Source organism: Tauraco erythrolophus, chromosome 6, assembly GCF_009769465.1.
Source record: "Tauraco erythrolophus isolate bTauEry1 chromosome 6, bTauEry1.pri, whole genome shotgun sequence".
Taxonomy (NCBI): Eukaryota; Metazoa; Chordata; class Aves; order Musophagiformes; family Musophagidae; genus Tauraco; species Tauraco erythrolophus.
In genome coordinates, this window is record NC_141470.1 from 8571797 (window position 1) to 8592366 (window position 20570).

The 20570-nt window shown below is 41.8% G+C and overlaps 1 protein-coding gene across 1 annotated transcript in view; it reads left to right on the top strand.

The window, feature by feature from the left end:
• Positions 1-19095, top strand: part of TSPAN4 (tetraspanin 4) — a 409182-nt gene extending 390087 nt beyond the window's left edge. The window contains exons 7-10 of the mRNA XM_086613432.1: positions 4815-4916; positions 13360-13491; positions 16202-16285; positions 19027-19095. Of these exons, the coding sequence (XP_086469558.1) occupies positions 4815-4916; positions 13360-13491; positions 16202-16285; positions 19027-19095 (387 nt within the window). The remainder of the gene's footprint in view (positions 1-4814; positions 4917-13359; positions 13492-16201; positions 16286-19026) is intronic.
• Positions 19096-20570: the final 1475 nt, after the last annotated feature.

Here is a 20570-nt window from a genome sequence, read left to right on the forward strand (position 1 = left end):
CTCTGTGGCAGTTTCTTTCCAATCCTACTGCATCTCTTGTAGCTTTCTCTTCTCTAGTTCAAATACTGAGTTTCCTTCATTGCCTGAAACTCTCTGCGCATGACTTGTTGACCTTAGAGTAGTATACGTTTTTTAAAAAGTCTTTTTAATAGGACAACGAAAGATTTAAGAGCCAAATTAGGGCCTAATGGAAGTCAGTGAGAAAGTTTTTGCTCATTGCAGTGGGAACACGATCTCTTGCAGTCGTGGATTGTAGCAGGTGACCACACTAGGCAACAGGACACATTTAACTTATGTTAGTAGACACCCCATTGAAATCTGATGGTACTTAAAGCATGAGCAAGCCTCCAATGTGTCTGCAGCCAGAAGTCATAGGAATTGACATGGATGGGGTGCCAGCTTGAAGCTTACTCCTCTCATCTGTTGACCAATGAATCTCAAGGAGGATAAGGATTTTTCTCTGCTTCACTTCCAAGTTCATAAAAGGTTCTTAATGTCTAACCTTTCAGAAATTCTTTCTCCTAAGGAAATCTCTAGTATTCCATGTGACTAAAAACAGGCATCTCATTTAGAGTAACGGTTTGCCTGCTGAGAGTTTTTGTTATGCTTCATTGTGCTCCTTTACTTGATAGAGTTGTGCTTTGTGAAGGGCCTGCGTATCGGAGAACGCAGCAGATTCAAATTGCAGAATATTTAATATGGTACTTACAAACCTTGTGTTGCGATAGACATTTTGCCTGACCGAGGACTGGTAGCACAGCGACAAACAAGAGAAGCTGATGGATTGGTGAATGCTGGGTGGGGTCGTTTGTCAGGAGACGTGATGAATCACTGTGATACAGCATTTAATTTCCAGAAAGATCATTTTCAGAAAAACTGGAATTGAAGGTAGAAGAGACAGCTGGGGGTGTTTGGTGAGTTTTCCTTTAAATCAAATATACAATTAGAATAAAGGCATATTGAAAAGTCTCTGCTATTCTCAAAATATTTTGAGGAAGAAACAAAATTGAGGTTAGCAGGAAACAATGACCTGGAGGAGCATTTGCCAGCTATGCTCCACAAATAGGCGTAGAGTTTTGCTTACCCCTCTCTGGTCAAAGCCAGTAGGAATCATATGTCTAGAGCTTCCAGCAGTGCTTCAATTAGGGGAAAAAATATCCGTCTTATAACCTTGTACACAGGTTATTTCAAGCAGAGGTCAGTGTGCTTTTAATAGGACTGCACGTAGACGCTGAACTCACAACCTGAATGAGGGAAGTGGTCTGGTTTAATATCATCTGTGCTCAAGTTCAAGTTCAAGAAGTTCAAGGCTACTTCTGTGCCAAGACTGATTAATTCATGCAAGATAACACATTAATAAAAAAGACTCTATATAACTGGCTAGAAACAGGGGAGACACAGCCAGTGAGGGACTTCATACTCGTATCTCGGCTGCAGGCACAGGTGCCGATGCCTGCTTCCCCTTTCTCCTGTTGCCAAAGGGCCACAGGCTCAGTTGTGCTCTACAAGGTTATTTCTAGGTGGTGATGAAGACCACATTGACCCTAGCCTAAGCAAACAGGACAGTATGAATGCTTTAAGGAGTAGCTCTGTGAAAAAGATGTTTTAAATCAGCTGCTCTTCAGAGAATCGCACTCTGGTGCATTTACAGGACACTCGGTTAGAAGATCAGTTAGAAACTTTAGTAAAATCCTACATTTGCATTCACTCAAATAAATATAAAGCTCTGTGTGTGTATATATGTATAAAACTGTGTGAGAGTTCCAGAAACATTCCCATGTCAGTGGACATGCCACAAAAAAGTAAGGAAATGTGGAAATACTGTTACACAGCATATGTACGCCTCTTTCAAATTTGCAACCTGCATAGAGGTGAGAGAGAGAAGGAAATGAGACACACATGTGGTGTGGGATTATAAAAAGCTTATAGCCTCTTCCAAGCAAGATTCAAATAGGCACTTTCTTTTTAAACCAACAAATAATAATGGGTCATACAATGTGCATGACGAGGTTGAGACTTTTTGAAACAGCAGTGAGAGAACTGGTCACACAGTGCCTGTTTTCTTGAGTCATGCTCTGCTGTTTGCTCAGTTTCTGAAATACAGAAATCTATTGCCACTTGTGTTCCCAGTATAAAGGTCTTGCACTCTTTGTGCAGGGAAAAGTGGTTAATTTTATGAGGAAGAGAGTGCTTGCTTTCATTTGCCTCAGCAAGTCGCTTGCTAGTGTGTCTTGTCCAGCTGAAAGGAAGAGCAGGAATGCTTGGTGAGGCAATCTCTTGTGTACTAACAGAACGTTGTTCCTGATATTGAAGTACTTTATAATGTTGATCGTAAGTTATTAAATTATTATTAAGTTCTTATTACTGATCTCGAAAAGGATATGAAGATTGAATTAAGAAGGGCAGCCTGTGAGCCCTGGTAAAAGAGATTATCATGCTGAGCCACTGCATTGGTTTGCAAAGCAAAATTTGAGTGAGGAAATGCAAACTTTGTATTTCACATCCTTTTGGTAGCATGGCATTCACCCTTCAGATAAGCATCACTGTTTCATTTGACCTTATCTCGCTTGTTCCAGATTAGTGGTGATATGAACTGTACGCTGCTGCATAGCGCTCTCATTTTACAGGGCAGATTTTCTCAGGTGTGATAAATTAATGTTCCAAATAGATCTTTGTCTTCAAGGCAACAGACCTACTAGCTAGATTTCTGTCCCCACCTGCCCTCAGCTATGCTATTCCTCTTCACCCCTGTCCCTTTCTGAATAAGAGTTTGTTTTTCAACAATTAATTTACCTCTCTGCCTCTGTAGGACACTAACTAAATTTCAAAGCCTCTCTCAGACTAGCAGCACTTCTGTGCCCCTCCATCCTAATTGATGGTTCTGCTTGAGACCACAGCAGGTCCAGTTGAGACCACCCAGAGCTGAGGGTTGGTGAAGAGCTGAAATCTAATTCTTAAATGAATGCTAGGAATCCCCCACATATATAAGTTTATCATTTATTGCCTGTAATTTTCTCAACTAATTCCAAACCAATGATAGCTTTCAGCTTTGTTTTTCTAATTAATGTACCAGTGACTACGTATAATCTCTGTGTAAAGTCAAAAGCAGCTTACATGATAATTACAGTGGGAGCACAGCCTTTTCTGTTCAAGATAGTCACTCACGAGAAAGTGCTTGCATGACAGTGAAGGTGCTGAGATTAAGTTGTACATCTTTCTTGTACTGTCCCAAAGCTATTTTACTAGTGGCTCAGCTTGATGGTGGTAAACTTTCAGGAAGGAAACAAAAGAACTGGAGAGAGCAAGCACAACCCTGTGCGTATATAGCAGAGATTTCTTGGACGTGATGAACTTTTGAGATCATAGTTTTTCGTGGAGTCATACCATTGAGTAACTTTGCATTTGCCCCATAAAAATTATAATGTAGTTGGTTGAAAATTCCTCTTTTATACTGTGGAAGATGCTTTGTATCCACTCTTTTTTACAGGAGCAAATGAAAACACTTCTGACTGACCAAAGCAGAAGGAAAATCCAAGTGTATGGTAGAAGCAGAATACCTGAATAACTTTCTTCCCGCTGTTAACTCAAAATTAGCATTGTTTATTTCATTTTATACCTTCCTCAGCTGGAATGACTAGCGTCAGAGGGGCAATCATGAGAGAATACGCAGTATCTGTCTGTTCTCCAATGTGGAAGAGACTGTCCCCATGAAGCAAGTTGTGAATTTAATTTCAGGTTTATTTTTGACTATTGCAGCAGAAGGATCTCAGAGTGGCACTGTATTTTACAGTCAGATTTATAGCAGATTGATGGAGAAGAAAATGTGACAGGTCTGTTCACTCTTCTTGCTATACCTCTGATGTCAACAGAACACTAACATTGATAAGCACCCAAGGGAGAGGGGCACGGGTGTACTTGAGCAGCACTATTCTGTGCTTTTCATTTACAACAGAAAAAAATGTGAATATCTATTTATTATTGACTTCCTTTTTTGTGTTTGCTTGATTCTGTAGAAATGTGTATGGATGGTTAGACTGAGAGAGAGGCACTTGGAATCATTTTGGATGCTACCTGGTGGCAACCAGTGGATCCAACAATAGCCTGCTTTACTAGAAGAGATTGTCAACAAGAAAGCACCATTTTTGATTGCAAAAGCCTCTAAAGCAGAACTTTGTACTTTCATTAAATCAACAAAAATGCATTTATTTAAGAGCAGCTCCATTTAGTAACTAAATTGTTAAATCCTGTCTGTCCTGAATTTTGGATAGCTCATTCCCTACTGTTTAATATAACTATGTCCCATCCTGCTGTAAGAAGTGGGGTAGCCTGACTGATACAATGAACACAATTCAGAGCATCAGTACAATGTTAATGCCGCTGTTGATCTCTCAGGAAGCATATGGAAGATGCTGAGGGGTACTGGATCACAAAGTTGTCAAGCTAAAAGAAAGTGCTGTGGGTAGATGAATGTTTTCATATAAAGGCCTCATTTGCAAAAAAGTGAGCAGTTAAACTGAATCCAGTCTCTCTATAGTACTTTGGTGGTTAAGTGAGAAGGGAAAAGATGTTCTGGAGGTCTATGATGGAAAACGTGAGCATTAACTCGAACAGAAATTCCTCATGTTCTTTACAAAACGTAGATACCTGTAACAGATACCAGATCTACTGGAGAAAAGCTTTAGGAAGTGTCAGTTAACTTCTTATTAATTTCAGCATAGGACTGTGGTTCAACATCTCCCTGCTCCGTGCACTTTGACTCTGAAATGTGGTACTCAGCAAATTTTGAGTTTTCTGTCTTCTGTTGTTGGTTTTAGATTGACAAGTATGCTCAGCGGGATCTGAAGAAAGGCCTTCATTTGTATGGGACAGATGGAAATATTGGCCTAACCAATGCATGGAGCATCATTCAAACAGATGTAAGTCTGAGCTCTTTTTTTTTTTTCCCTTCCTCTTTACCCTCTGGGTTCTGTGACAGCATGTTCTGGGTGTGAACCTAATTAAACCTCCAGATCACAAGCCAATATCTTCCTCCCACCCAGTCAGCACATTAACAATTAAACTCTCTGGGTTTTGTAACAAATGGTAATTTCATTTATTTCTCCTTTGAGCAGGAGAGCTTATTTCTTTTAAAAAATTGTATTATGTTGACACTTAAATATCATATAGTTTTGTGCTATATGGAGAGTGAAAGAGATGGTCAGATAGGAAACAGGCAGTACCTTCTCTTTGAAGTCATAGAAACACATTATGTTGGAATGAAGAGCAGTAGCGTAGTAACAAAGAACCACTTCAACACCTTTGCATTTCTGTCCTGTCTCCTTTCGTTGCTAGTTGGTTTCCACTACTGCAGTCAAAATGGAAACTGGCCATGGTGTTTACAACTTCCTTCTACAGTCACTATGTTTTTCCCAGCAGAATTCAATCATCCTCCATCACAGATGGGCTGGAAATGCTTTTTGCTATGTTGCCACTGCTGTTGCATCCTCTGCCGGTGTTTGTCTCATAAGGACTGGTGAACGCTGTAGCTGGTTTCCTCCTTTTGTCCTTGTCTGACTTGTTGAGGTAACGCCATCACCCACAGTTCAGGTTTATTAGCTCTGTCCTTCTCTTTTCATATTCAGTTCAATCTGTTCTCTTGGAGGTGATCTTTCTGATACGGTTTTCTCTGCTTCTTGAATGAGGAAAAGTGCTCTAACTTTTCTTCTGCTTTAGGAAGAAGCACTTCTACTACCTTGGCTTCACTCCAAAAATCTTGGCATAGCTTTCTCAAATTCTCCTCCAGAAGTGCTAGCGTGGTACAGACAGGCAAGGCTTTAAGTCTTGCCTCGGCCAAAAATGTCTTAAATCAGCCAAAGATGATAACCTTTCCCAATGCTTCCAAGGTTATATGAACTATTCAAGATGATAGACAGGCTACCTACCACATTCTGATTCGATAAACCTGCTCATTTACTCTTTACTTCCTCTATTGCCATTTGTGCTGAAATCGTAAACATCTTTCAGTCTGGTAGTGTCAAGGTTCGCGTACGCTCTGCTGTACAGTACAAGCTAACAGAAGTGACAGGCTGCTAGGAAAAGCTCTGAGAAATTAAAAATTTGGGGTCACTAACAGAACAAAAGAATTGGTTGGCCAAACTCCATGTGCATCTTCAGGGCTGCAGGAGCTGTGTGTATTGAGTGCAGTAGGTCGACAGCAACAGTACTGGTCCAGCAAACAAGCTAAGAAGCTTTCCAGTCCTGCATCCTAACAACTGCATGTGGAAGGATCTTTTGGTTACCTTTAAAAGGCCTCAGGATCTTGCAATATTGTTAATATTTTTCTTTTCCAATACTATGATCGAATATGAGAAGGCATCAGTTGATGACATGAGCAGCAATACAACAGCATTTTGTGCTGTTAGCCCAAGAGTAAGCCATGTGAAATGTAGATAAAATTTTTAATATCATTGCTTATATCAAACAGTATGGAAGTTTTACTCTTTTACACTAACTTGCTTAGTAAAAATTACTAATATTAAGATATTAGCAGTAGATACTAATCTGGTTTCAGTGACACGCCAAGAGCTGTTAAAAGCATACAGCAAAGGTGGGGGAAAAAGGATTATTTGGAGAACTTATAGGATAGAAACCCTATGCTTCTGCTCCCCTTTCTGTAAACTGAGTGTAACAGTATATAGTACATCTAGTTCACCTAATCACGTTTGTTCAAGATCTTCGCAAGTTGGACTGGATTCAGAAAAGATGTAAAAGAATAATGGGAATTTTGGAAATTTACATTATGGTGAGAAATTTTAAAAGCTTTATATAACCAGGAAACATCAAGTAGCAATGTGAGTGCAGTCCTTAAAAAGAGAGCAGGAGGAGAAAAGGGTTTTGAAAGAAAAGGGCTCTGTAATCGATCCAAGAGCTAAAAACTCAAGATACAGATATCTGATAGTAGGATGCCATTGTACAGTAGGATGGTGGAATTTTTTTTTTCTTTAAAGCCAAAACAGGGAGTTTTATCTAAAAGAAATGTTCTCGCTCAGCGACAAGCTTTGGTTTGAGGCAAGACTCAATAGTGTGTGATCTGTGTCGTGCTGCAGACCATGCTCAATTGTCTTAATTATTCCTTTGGCCTTGAAACCTATTACAGTTTAAAGAGCATCTTTCAAGTTTCAGATGAAACTAATGTTAGCTAGGTCTTAGGAGCCCAAAAGATTATAGGGAAGTGCCATCTCACAAGCCATGTGCAGTCATGTTACATCACTCTTTTCTAACATGGCAACTATGAAATTACCAAGTGCTCTCTTGGCAGTACCATAGTGTTAAAGTCTCTGTGCTCCCCATGCTGGGCACTAAGGAGAAGAGCAAAGAGCTCCCACAGATCCATTTTTTACGGCTCTGTATAATTGGTTTTCACATGTATCTTTCAAAACTATTTAGGAATAGAGTATTGCAGTGGTGCAGAGAAGGCAATCCCAGCATGGTTAATTATGTAAAACACTTTGCAGTTGAATAGCGCTATGTAAATGCCAAGTATCATTTTTTTCTGTTGAGTAATAATTGTTATCCCTTTCATCCCTAATCAGTAGAGTGTAATCACTGATAGGAGGGTTAGAGCAATACAGGGGACTTTCTGAAAGTCCCAACCCAGGCTTGCTGTTTGCGTTCTGGCTTCTAAGAGACAGCTCTCAAAAAAACCCCACAGTAGAGCTATACAGGACAATGTCTCAGCACTGCCTTTTCTAATGGGACCAGCAGACATCAGTCACTGGTTGAGCTATGGACCGTGTCTGTGTATGGATGGAAAACCGCAGCCTCAGAAGCCAGCATGACGTGTGAAAAACATGACAGTAGCAGAAATCATAATGAGTCCTTCTTCCTCGTCCTTTCTGCATTCACACTCCTTTCTTTGCAGAAGTATTTTTCAGAGCTTGAGAAGAAGGATGGCACCGTGGTTAGAGTAGTAGGCTCAGACATGAGGGATCTAAGCTCTGGCATAGTTCTTCATTTCTCCTACTATTAGCTTAGATGAGTTCACCAAGTATGACTGTGTATGGCAACTTTTGCTTAAAGAAGGGGGAGAAGAGGTCTTTCCCGAAGCAGAACCACATTTAGATGGCATTTCATTTCTGTGGGACTGGCCGATCACAAATCAGAGGGGAGTTTTGACTGGGAGTATGGATACCCAGTGCACACACAGTGACTTGTGAGTGGTGATTACTGTATTTCTTCTTCAAGTGTGAAAGGCCTGAGCACCTTTTTCAGAGGGCTTTCTTCTCTGAAGCCTTTGTGCCTTAAGAAATGGTTTTTGTCTTTTTAACTGAAGCTTACAATTCCTAGAAGTAACTGGGAACAAGGGAAAAAACAGGGTCTGCGAGGCCTGTCTTTAAGGAAGAAGTTGTAGTTTTGGTCCGTGACTGCCCTGTTCAGATTACTGATAAAGGGGCTGGGTTGAGCTGCATGCATGCAACGCATGTTAGAGGAACAGCACTAGACTCGTTCTGCAGTCGCATTAAGTCTCTAGGTCAGGGAGCTGTTTCAAATTAGAACATTTTATTGATTTCTTTTTAATACCTTCAGCTAACCAAACTCACAGCCTTTCTCGATGGTGTTTCAAACCTTAAAAGGATCAGAAACACAAGCAGGTAACTTGTTTGTGTCGTGACTGAAGACTACGAAAGTGTACAAAGTGATTTTAAACATGACTAAAATTCTAATAGTTTAGAATTCAAGTTACCATGAACTGCATGACACTCCTTACCAACCAGGACTGGTTGAAGTTACAGGTGGAGATCCCTGGGAAATGAGAAATAGGCATTAATTTTTAAAACGTTGCTTCATCCCCAACGTCTTTGTAATCAATATTTGAACACTTCTCCTTTTAACTACCCAGGCAGTAATTTGAGAGGCATGCAGAAAACACATTAGCTTCACTAAAGTGAGCAAATTCAGCTCACTTTTACTGCTGTGTAATGCCTTTCATGTCTATTTAGACCACTGTAACTGAGAACAAAATTTGACCCATCTCCCTCTGCCTCAGTCATTGATTCTGTTAGATCAAACCATACTTTAGGATTACTGCTGAAGTAATCCAAACCACCCATTAAACACGATTTTAGAATAAAAAAATCTTATTCACCACTTTTTACAGTGATGGGAGAAAAAAGCAGATAAAAGGCACCCTACCCTGTCCATAGTTCTCTGTCACATTCACAAAAGTGGAAAACCAGGAATTGCTAAAACCTGTCTGCAACAAGGATTGGGTGTCTGTTTATTTTCATGAACCCTATGATCAGCCTGGCTGATTTTGCAGAAACTTAGTAAAGAAAATAAGGCATACTTAGCCTTCAATACTGGGATTGCCTATAAAACACATACAAGAATCCAACTCCTTACATTTCTATTGCACTAAAATAGAAACTTTGTGCTTAACATTAATTACCAGCCCCAGATACCCCATGCTAGAGCAGCAATTACTTGTTAACACAAAAATAAAGCTATTTGCAAGGAGCGTTGTGTTCCATAAATACAGCAGAGACCTCAGTGCTGCTTAGTGCTGCCTGGTTGGGAAAAACGCTCCTCAGCAGCACGACCTTTGACTGCATCATCGTGTCGAGCAGCCCCTGCGTGTCCTGAGCTCTTGGGAACCAATGAGCCGCTTCAGAACCCCACGGGTAATCAGCAGGGGAGTGATTTATGTCTCTTGAACAAAGGAGGGGAAAAAAAATGTGTTTTGACATCTCGGGAGGCAGAGCCTCCCACGTGAAACATGAAACAAACAGCAGCGTATCGTCAATATTCATGGAAATGTTCAGCAGCAGGATCTTAGAGGCATTTGTCAAGCTTTTGCTTGTTTGAGCAACTCTGCCAAACACGGTACAAGTGTCCCCAGAACTACTACCCACTTGTCACCTTATGCCATGAGTACCCTTATTTGTTCCTCTGGGCAGGCACAATTGCATCTGATCATGCATGCTCCCTCACAGCTGCAAGCCCTGGCAACAAGTGACCTGAGGTATCCAAGTCAAGCTGTCTTAAAGTTACTGCTAATCAAGACAGTAGCTGACATTTTCTACAGATTACCCCCTTTTAAAGTGTGTTAGTCTTGATACCCCAAAATAAGCACTATTAGTTTGTAATTGTTGCTAAAAAAAATAAGCGTATTGTTCCCTGTTGAAACTGGGAACAGAACTAATCCATTAGGCAACCTCATCTAATTTCATCACTTAACTAGTGAAGGGAGCAGCACAGGACTGTAAACGTGACTACAAAAGGAATGTGGTTGTAGCAAGAGTCAAGTCTGCAATTGCTTCATGACAGTCAGGCAGTTTAACTTTCTGGCACTGGAAGAATATCAGCCTTTGTGGAAGAACGTGAAGTCTGGTATAACTGGCCACAACAAACTGCCGGTGACAGAAATTATCCTTCATGTGGCCTGAGCTGCCTCTGTCCTCTAAGTGCGGGTCTGTCTCCAACTATCCTTGCTCAGAAACTGTAAATTTTAAAAAGAGAACATTGCTCTCAAATCTAAGAGGACTCTAAAAAATCCTCTTATTTTGCTCTTTGTCCTCAATATTCCCCATTCTTCTAATAGTCCTTCATCTCCTTCAACACTACTTATCATTCAGCTTCATGCACACAGGATCAATCGGTCGCTTGTCACATGATCCAAAATCACGCCCACGCTCTCTCTACTTGGGCCTCAATAATGAGGTCTCTGAATTTACTGAGCTTTCAGCTCATCTGTCTTTTTGGCTTCTAGCTGGACCCCTTTACTGAATTTATACGGGTGCCCAATCCCACTGCTGCTTGTTTCCTTGTTCTTGCCTCTTTGACCTACTGCCATGGGTCAGTGCCTCTGCTCCCTAGAAATGCTCTTCACCTGACGGTCTTCACTGGTCACTGCTCACCCCCTTGCTTGTGTGCTCTCTGGTTTCTGTGGCGTTAGTGCTCTTCTGTGTTCCTTACCTCCTCTCCTTGAGGCTGGTGCATCATCCGCTGCTTAATGCCATCACTCATCCTTCGTCTTCCAAAGACATGACATCTCTTCCAGTTATAGTTCCAGACATTATTTCTTCCAGTCCCAAGACTATTGCTCCGCATGCTACTTCATTTTTTTTTTAGCCTTGATCTTTTCTCAGCCCTTTCTCCCATTGCTGGGACTGCCTTGGCTGCCAGCAGTGGCAGGCAAGCGTCGATATTTAATCCTCTGCTCTTGTACAATACACAGAGGATCTGCATGGGCAGGCGATGCGTGTCCAACTGCAGCTCATCTTTAGCAACTGCATCCCCTTCTATTTCCACCTTCTGGCTTCCCAGGAAGTTTTACTCTTTGGAGTCCCAACCTAGCTCATGGCCTAGTGACCTCCTGCTTCGCAGGCTACATAGGAACAGCTGTCCTTAACACTGTTAGTGCGCCCTTAACTGCAAAACCTACACTTCAACTTCATCTCCTTAGTCTGACAGACCTTGGCACCCTCAGCCGTGCTGTGTTATGGGGAGAAGGGGTCTAGTCCCGATTTATGCGAACTCGTGTCACTCGTGTTTGGCCAGAACATCACTCAAATGCCTCAGCCCTTACTGTTGCGCTCTCTACATCACAGATGAGCTACATTTTCAAGGCTTGCTATTTACAAGCTGTCACTTATCACTGTCTATCAAAGAGCTGCCTCCTGACTCTAATGTTGACAGCCTGCAAGACCTTCTTGTTAGATTTCCAGAGAAACCCGCTTTCCTCAAATACATGCCATGTGTTCTGTGCCGCTCCTATCTGCTTTTGGGACCTGTTATGCAGGGAGCTCCTGTCTTGTGTGCAGGAACATAGAGGAAAAAAAGAAAGTCACAAACTTCTTTTACTTTCAAGTCAGTTTGTAGAAAATGAAGCCTGTAAACTCACAAATCAAACAGTTGCAAGCTATAAGGATCGATTCCTGCCACCGACCAAATCAGAATTCTGAACAGAACCTTGGAGGGGATAGATGTTAGTCTGCGAAAGATTTCTGACTTTTGCTTGGCAGAAGAAAAACCGTGCTGTGAGCACTGAAACGTCTCTATCGCGGAATACTTTCTGCAAGTGCTTGAAGCAACACACGATGCGCAAGGCAACGCGTGACACCTCTGCCCTCTGTTGGTCTTGAATGGTAGCTCTTGTGCGTGCAACAAGACTTCCGTGCCCATAGACGTTCTACAATTATAATACATATATATATATGTATAGGGAAAACTCTCCCTCAGGCCAGTGTAAACATCAGGATGTGAATTAGGTCCTTGATCCTGGTGATGCAGCCATCTGCAGGACTATGAGTCTATCAGAAACAAGAGGAATGGTCTCTATAGGGATGCAAAAAAATACTGTACAGGCTTATAATAAAAACACATTGAAAAAATAAGATCTTGGCAAGCCATTTGGGGGCTAAGTAGGTGGCTGGCATAGCCTAGAAAAAGTGTGAAGTACTGCCAATAGCAGAGAGCAGTTCTGCAGCCCAATGTCGTCTTGTTTTACTCATTAGTGGTAAAGTGTCTAAATACCGACAAATTCATACTTTCAAATTAACACAGGAGTGACAGATGGTGTATACATCTATATGGCAATAATTCTTAGCTTATTTTGTACCACAGGAATATACTAGTTCTCAGAGGGCGAAGATGGTCACAGAGTCATTCCCTGTACTGTTACATACATTTTCTATACCTTTCATCCTGCTGCTGAAGTCAAACCAACCTTCCGATTTAGCGCTAATGTAGTCGTTGTACACTGTGTCATCGTACGCAGACACTTAAAGCACCATTAGTTAGCGGCATCAGATGATGACATTAAGGAACTGCACCAACGAGAGAAGAGGAGGAAATACATCTTTTACTGACTGACAAGGACTTTCAAAGGTGATCGGTAATTAAGAGCTTAGAGAGAAATTTGCCTTAATACTTTCAATCATCATTTCAGAAGTAGCGTGCTGTAGAGATCCCAGTATCTTTGTCTCTTGGGTGCTGTATCTGTAACTTAAATAAGACAACAAGCTGCAAACAATTGTTATGATCCTGCTCAGTCACACACAACTCTTAACCTCAGTTCTTGGCTGGGGTTGTCCTGTTTCAGATCCTGCAGTGTCCTGCCACTGCCAGTAAGTGCCTTTGAGGCTGGTATCAACATTAGCTACATACAAGACCATATTGAAACAGAGTTGGAGTTGGGGAGGGTGGGAAGGGTCTATTTGGGTAAAACTGAGGAAATACTGTATTTCTTTAAAATTTCAAGCCTCTGCTGGTGTAATTGGAAACACACTGAATGTCCACCTTGAGGAGGGAGAAATCAGAATGAGCAGAAGCCAGTGACAGATCATGCTTACGGTATTGTCTTGATTCTTCTTTTTCCAGTTCAGATGTTGTGGAGTCTCCAACTACACTGACTGGTTTGAAGTGTACAATACAACCCGGGTGCCAGACTCCTGCTGCTTAGAATTCAGTGAGAACTGTGGACTCCACTCCCCAGGGACCTGGTGGAAAGCGGTGAGTAGCTCTTCAGCAGCAGCTCAGCAGCTGCCTTGCAAGCCAGGTAAAGGGCAGGCAGCTGGTCATTTGCAGGACTGTACAGGTGATAAGGTACGTTGTACCCTTACTCATCTTTAATCAGAATTTTTCAGAAGGCTCGTGTTGAGCTGTGACTTTTGACCTCCAGTGAAACCACCAATTTAATTATTTTTACGAGCTGAAGTCTTTCCTTTCAGTAGGCTCTGCACTGTTGTTTCACCTTCCAACACCGAACTGGAGCACAGCCTAGCTAGATCTAGCTCGGAAATGACAGGATTGTCTTTTTTAACGTCCCACCTACTGGAGTCAGGTAGACATAAAGACAAATGCCTTGTCCAGGCACATATCACAAGCCCTGGAGCAGCAGCCATAGCTTGTCCTGAGGCAAGAGGACTGGGTGAGCCTGGAGTGCTCTGCTCTTGCCAGGAAGCCTAGTTCACAGGCTTCCACTGCCCAGCCGGAGAGCGAGCGCTGTTACACTGCATTGCCAGCAGCGATTTTTTTTTTTTTGCAATGAGTTTCTGCACCTGCCTGTAATCAAATACAAAGCTCCATGGGATCATTTCACTACAATGTGCTCAGCAAGATCTTTCTAGAGCAGATAGTCAGAGCCTAAATTCTTCTCTGAAATTAGCTCAGCAATTCTTTGTGCTAATTACAGGTAGTATGATTACCCAGGAGGGGTGTGGAGTAAGGGCAGCCAATGAAATGGTATTACAAGGAAGTTTTGCAGGTTCTAATGGTTTGTGAAGCCAATGAGTAAAGCTCTCTAGGTCACTTTCTGGCGAGATTTCATACACATGTATTGGCACTGACAGAGGCTGAGTTCGAACTAAACACAGCTCCCTTCTACCTGTCAAGGAGCTCCAAGTCAAATTTTGAATTTAAGGACTTAAAAGTTCTTCTATTTTATTCAAGGTACCAAGATCAGTGCAGGCTAACACTAAAGAGTTGTGGTCAATGGTTCAATGTTCACGTGGAGGCCAGTGACGAGTGGTGTTCCTCAGGGGTCGGTACTGGGACCAGTGCTATTTAACATCTTTGTTGGAGACATGGACAGTGGGATTGAGTGCACCCTCAGCAAGTTTGCAGATGACACCAAGCTGTGTGGTGTTGTGGACACGCTGGAGGGAAGGGATGCCATCCAGAGGGACCTTGACAGGCTGGAGAGATGGGCCTGTGAGAACTTCATGAAGTTCAACAAGGCCAACTGCAAGGTCCTGCACGTGGGTTGGGGCAATCCCAAGCACAAGTAGAGGCTGGGCAGAGAATGGATTGTGAGCAGCCCTGAGGAAAAGGACTTGGGAGTGCTGGTGGATGAGAAGCTCAACATGAGCTGGCAATGTGCGCTGGCAGCTCAGAAAGCCAACCGTATCCTGGGCTGTATCAAAAGGAGCGTGGCCAGCAGGTCAAGGGAAGTGATTCTGCCCCTCTACTCTGCTCTCGTGAGACCCCACCTGGAATACTGCGTTCAGCTCTGGAGTCCCCAACACAAGAAGGACATGGAGCTACTGGAACGAGTCCAGAGGAGGGCCACGAAGATGATCAGAGGGCTGGAGCACCTCTGCTATGAAGACAGGCTGAGAGAGTTGGGGCTGTTCAGCCTGGAGAAGAGAAGGCTCCGGGGTGATCTTATTGCAGCCTTCCAGTACTTAAAGGGGGCCTACAGGAAAGCTGGAGAGGGACTTTTTACAAGGGTGTGTAGTGATAGGACAAGGGGCAATGGATTTAAACTGAAAGAGGGCAGATTTAGGTTAGATATAAGAAAGAAATTTTTTACTCTGAGAGTGGTGAGGCAGTGGAACAGGTTGCCCAGAGAAGTTGTGGATGCCCCATCCTTGGAAGTGTTCAAGGACAGGTTGGACGAGGCTTTGGGCAACCTGGTGTAGTGGAGGGTTTCCCTGCCCATGGCAGGGGGCTTGGAACTAGATGATCTTTGAGGTCCCTTCCAACCCAAACCATTCTATGATTCTATGATTCTATGTCTTCTGGTAGGCATTAATAGTTTTTCCTTTCTACATATGTGAAAGCCACTAACTGAAAGCTGAATGATTCTTGGCCATGTACATTTACAAGACAATTTTTGCACAAGGTTGTCTTACAGACATTATCTAAAGAAAGGTTTCACTTGGGCCAATTCCACCCTCCCCAAAACTGGGCCATGAACATGAGGTTACAGCTACTGTAGAATTTAAAGCAGGAAGAAAATAATGGAGGAGCACTCATACTGCAGTTTGAAATGATGGAAAATGGTATGAAATGGGTCCATGTGTAGCAGGAGTAGCTACTGAGCAGCTCTGACCGGAATTTGGGGCATTGATATACACATATATATATTATAATAAATACTTGTTTTCCTGAAACATGGAGAAAACAAAAGGCTCATTCTGAAGTTCTAACTGCTTCTAGTTGGGTTTTAGAGCGCAAAGAGGACCCAAATGCACTGCTTGTTTATTTTCAGTTACTGGCCCAGTTTCATGCAACATTTGGAAGTGTACTTTTTTGTGTCATTACAATTAGTACTCCATGTTCAACCTTCAACCCAGAAGCAACACTGTAGTTGCTCCAATGCTGAAATTATAATCTAGGCTACCTAGCACCTTAGTCTGAGCTGGAGCTTTTCTGTCTCTATATTCACAGGGGAGCAGAGCTGTATGTTTATGGCTAATACAATGTTTTTTTTTTCCAGCCTTGCTACGAAACAGTGAAAATATGGCTCCAGGAAAACTTACTAGCAGTGGGAATCTTTGGATTGTGCACAGCTATGGTGCAGGTACAGTTGAATATCAATTTTCAAATCCTAATTAACCATAACTAAATAAGTAACCATAGATCCAGATATACTCTGTCCAAGCCTGCTTTAATAACTCCAAATTTTGCATCATGTTAGAGTAAAACTCTGCAAGATTTAAGTCTTTTATGTTTTAATTTAATTAAAATTCTATGTACAAGGTACAAAACTAGGAATTCCACACACATTTTCTGTTTTATGATGCACTGCAAAGAGCAGGCACTTTATCAAGTGGTTTATCTAAGACTTAGACTAGACTCATCGAAGAGGTAGTCCTCACCATCCAAAGACAGAAGCCTAGTCAGGGTAGAGTGAATTGCCTTTTAACATACCTGTATTTGTCCAGAGAGGACTACCTGCTTAGGCTAAATATCTAACTTCAAGATAGCCTAAAAGTAGCTTAAGTCTTCAACCCCATCCAAATTATCCCATTACAAATTGGGATGTTGTGACCATTACTCAACCTTGCCAATAAAACCATGCTCCTTTTCTATTAATTGCATGGAAACTAGGTAGGCAAGACTTGCCTATTAGGTTTTGGCCTGCATTTCCAGCAGGTATTTCCAGCATAACTTTGGTCGGAGAGAAATCAGTTGTCAGTGTAGTCTCTTGTCTCTTACTTCTGGCTTTAATCCAGCTTGTTGTGGCTGTGGCCATAGTGTAGCCCCAAACCTTAGCCCAAATCAGACAGGTGACAGCTGTGCTAGAGCTCTGGCTGTTTCAGCTATGTGCCAACCCAGCGTTTATGGCCAAACGCCCCATTCCTGAATGCAGTGAAGACAGAGCTTTAGTTTCTAGCTCAACCTCTCTCTCTCACACTCAACATATAGGCAGAAAGGATGGCAGCAAGTGCTACCAGCAGCAAGCGAGAGCCTGGGATCAGAATTCCACTCATATTCCCACTCATGTCAGATTAGGCAGAATGGCATGTATCTTACTCTCACTCATATGTCACATACTGGCTGCAACTTATTAATGCAAGTGCCTGACTCCTTGTAGGCCCAAATTCAGTAGAGTTTTGGGTTTTGTTTTCCAGTATAGTAAGCAGATACGCTTAGGAAAAAAGATAAGTGCAACACAATCACATGGCAGAGAGACAATGTAAGACTACTGTTAATATATTACCATATTTTAAAAACCAGCTTTTGAGCATCTATTAAGCATTTAGGGAGTCTTTAAAATTACATTAAAAACCCAGCAGCCCCTGTCACAGTCCTTCTCATAGACCTTGATTATATTTAGGGTATATAAGAGAATACTATCTGTCTGACAGAAAGAAATTACTAGCTTGCATGAGAGAAAAGAGTTCAGCCAATTTAAAAATGCTAATTAATATTCCTAGTGGATGCTGTAAAACACAGAGAAAACACCTCAGAACACACAAGATTTTTAGTCTATCTTCCAGCTTCACTATGTGCTTGAATCTAATTGATGATGAAAGTTTTGAAGCACCTAGGATGAATCGGGCTCCCTCTGTTGTTGCTGTTACAATGTCGTTCTGGTCCTAAGCACGTGACAGCTTTTGCTTTTCATGTTAACAATCTTACAGTTAGGAGCATACAGTGACACAACTGGAACGGCATACAGCACACGTGGCAGAAGAATCTTCTTCAGTCATGCGCGCTCAAAATTTAGCCACTGAGGTTTTATTAAACAGCTGTCCCAGAAGGTGGTCCTTTGCTAAGTAGAAGGCAGCGTTCAGGGTGTACTTCTAAAAGGCATGTGCTTGCTATAAAACAGTACACTAAAGTCTAACAATCATTTCACTGTGGAAGAATGGGAAATGAAGAAGATAACAGCTTTATAACTTTTTTTTTATTATTGATAAAGTATTGTGTTGTTCATGTACTCTTTCAAAATATTCATAAGCAGGAACCACTATTTATGTAAAATGTAAATTTGAAGTGGTCAAATAAAGTGCTTAAAATAGAATTAATACAAAAAAAAATCTACCTGGCAAACCTTCATTTCAATGACAATTTTTAGAGTGGTGTTGCAAAGAAATAGTAACAACCACTTAGTACGTTCATATAAGTACTTCAGCTGAAAGGAAAATAAAATTCTCTTCCCCATCCTCTTTTCTGATGAAGTAATCTGCCAGAGGTGGCACAGCAGGTCAGTGGTTGGGCTGGGAGAAGAACCGCCTCCTCCCTGCTGCTCCTCCTGAATAGGCTGAGTACAAAGACACCTACATTGCTGATGAGGCATTGATGGTTATGATTAATGCATGGGCAGTCTCCAGTGATTTCCCCATAGGGTCCTGTGCACACATACACTTGGAAAAGTAAAGTACAGTAAAGTAAAGCACAGCATCCTTTGGGTCAGGGCTGAACCTGACTGTCTTTCAAAGCAATAGCTACAGAGATAAGCACACAGCCCCACAGCTGTGGGTTACTACCGTAAAATATTTTCAAGCAAAAGACATCCAAACATTTATTTTCAATATACCTCTTCCCAGTATCTGGTGGCCACTTTTCGTGGAGAAATCAACTTTCCCGTGCTCTCATTGTTCATTCTGTAAAACAGCAATACAGATAAGGACAAAAGGCAGACAGAAACTAGGAACACAACAAGGACATACAAGCCAGCAGTATGTGATGTGTCTTCCTGTGTGTGAACAAAACCAGTGTAAGCATGCTTTTCTCTCTTTGTTTTTGTTTCAGTAAATAAGGGGGGGAGGGGTTTACTTACTGAAAAAAAATTGTTTATTTTTTTTCTCTTAGATTCTCGGACTCACCTTTGCAATGACCATGTATTGTCAGGTAGTCAAGGCAGACACCTACTGTGCATAGATACCATTCCCAATCTTTCTGCTCCTCCTCCAAAGGACATAGGAGAAATCTCCTTCATGCTCATTCATCTGACCTTTTTTTCCCCCACCCTTTGTACTATAAACTGTGTATAATGCTATCTTTCTGACAATTTTGTGAATCACCCCACTTTACTGAAGGAGGAAGAAAAGAAAAAGTCAGTAACTGGCACAGGTAAGAAGCAGCCTTGTCTTTAAGCCGAAGAAAACCTCCAAAGAGCAATGGTTCCTTTTCCATGGCCTATGGCAAGGCAAAGGAGGCTGCTTATGAGGGGCTGGATCTGCAAATGGACGTTAGGAAAACATTGCACTGAGGCAACCTCTGCGAAACCAGCCAGGTTGCCTTCCCACATTTCACGGCCCGGAAGAGAAGGCGTAGAAAATGAGTATACTTCGGCACGGAAAGAAGGTACAGAGTAGCTAGCACTGAACGCGATTGTAATTTTAGTACAGTTTGCACACAGCTAAAATGTCAAGATCAAGCAACCCTGCCTCCAAGTGTCTCAAGATGGTTTTGTAGCCAGGAGAGGATCATCTTCAGAAATCTGTTACTTTAAAGAAGTATTTTTAATCTTACACGCTGCAAAGTCAGGCTTTTAATCAGAATCTGTACAGTGAGATCTGGCTGTTAAGGGAAAGCAACATTGGACATTGTCTCACTTATTAATTGCCGGTGGCATATAGATGGTTGACTGGATATGTAATATATATTACATTCATATACACATACTGTTGTGAAAGGAGGTGAAAATACCCAGCATCTAACCTCAGAAAGAGGGAACCTTTCTATCTCATTTTACATTCCAACTGAAATAACCGAGTATTATTTCTTGTAGGAGGCACTATCACTTATACCTCTGGGAAACAAGTAATTACTTTCAGCTGTATCTTCATTTCAGTAAACAATTTGTGAGTGGGCTCTCTCTGTCATTCTGCTATGGTTTTATTTTTTTATCATCCCTGTTTCAAGTTAGTCTGCCAAAAAACATCACTCATTTCCACACTTGAAGATCTGTACAAAGCTGTCAGCTGTTCCTTCCCTGAATGTCACCATTTCATTAATTTACTTTGGGATATCATCATCTGCAGGTATGATAGAGTTTGCCTTGCTGAGGAAAAATCTTTTGCACAGTACTCATTTTTCTGAGAGTTATTAAGACTTCAGATGTTTTTATGCTTAGCTTTTTTTTTCCCCACCCCTCAGCTGCATGCTTACAACAGCCAAGACACATCGGTCTTTGTTAGAACTGGAGTCACTTCTCAGTTCTGTCTTTCAGACTCATCTCCCTCTGCCAGTCTGTTGGCTAGAACATGCCCCACACTTTCTGGAATTTGCAGAAACCAAAACCGTAACTTTCCTTAGTCAGAAAACAGCCACATGTCCAATTTCTCCGCCCTGCATTGGTAACAGAGGTAATTTATGTAGTACCCTTCTGTGCACATCCCAGTGATGAGGGT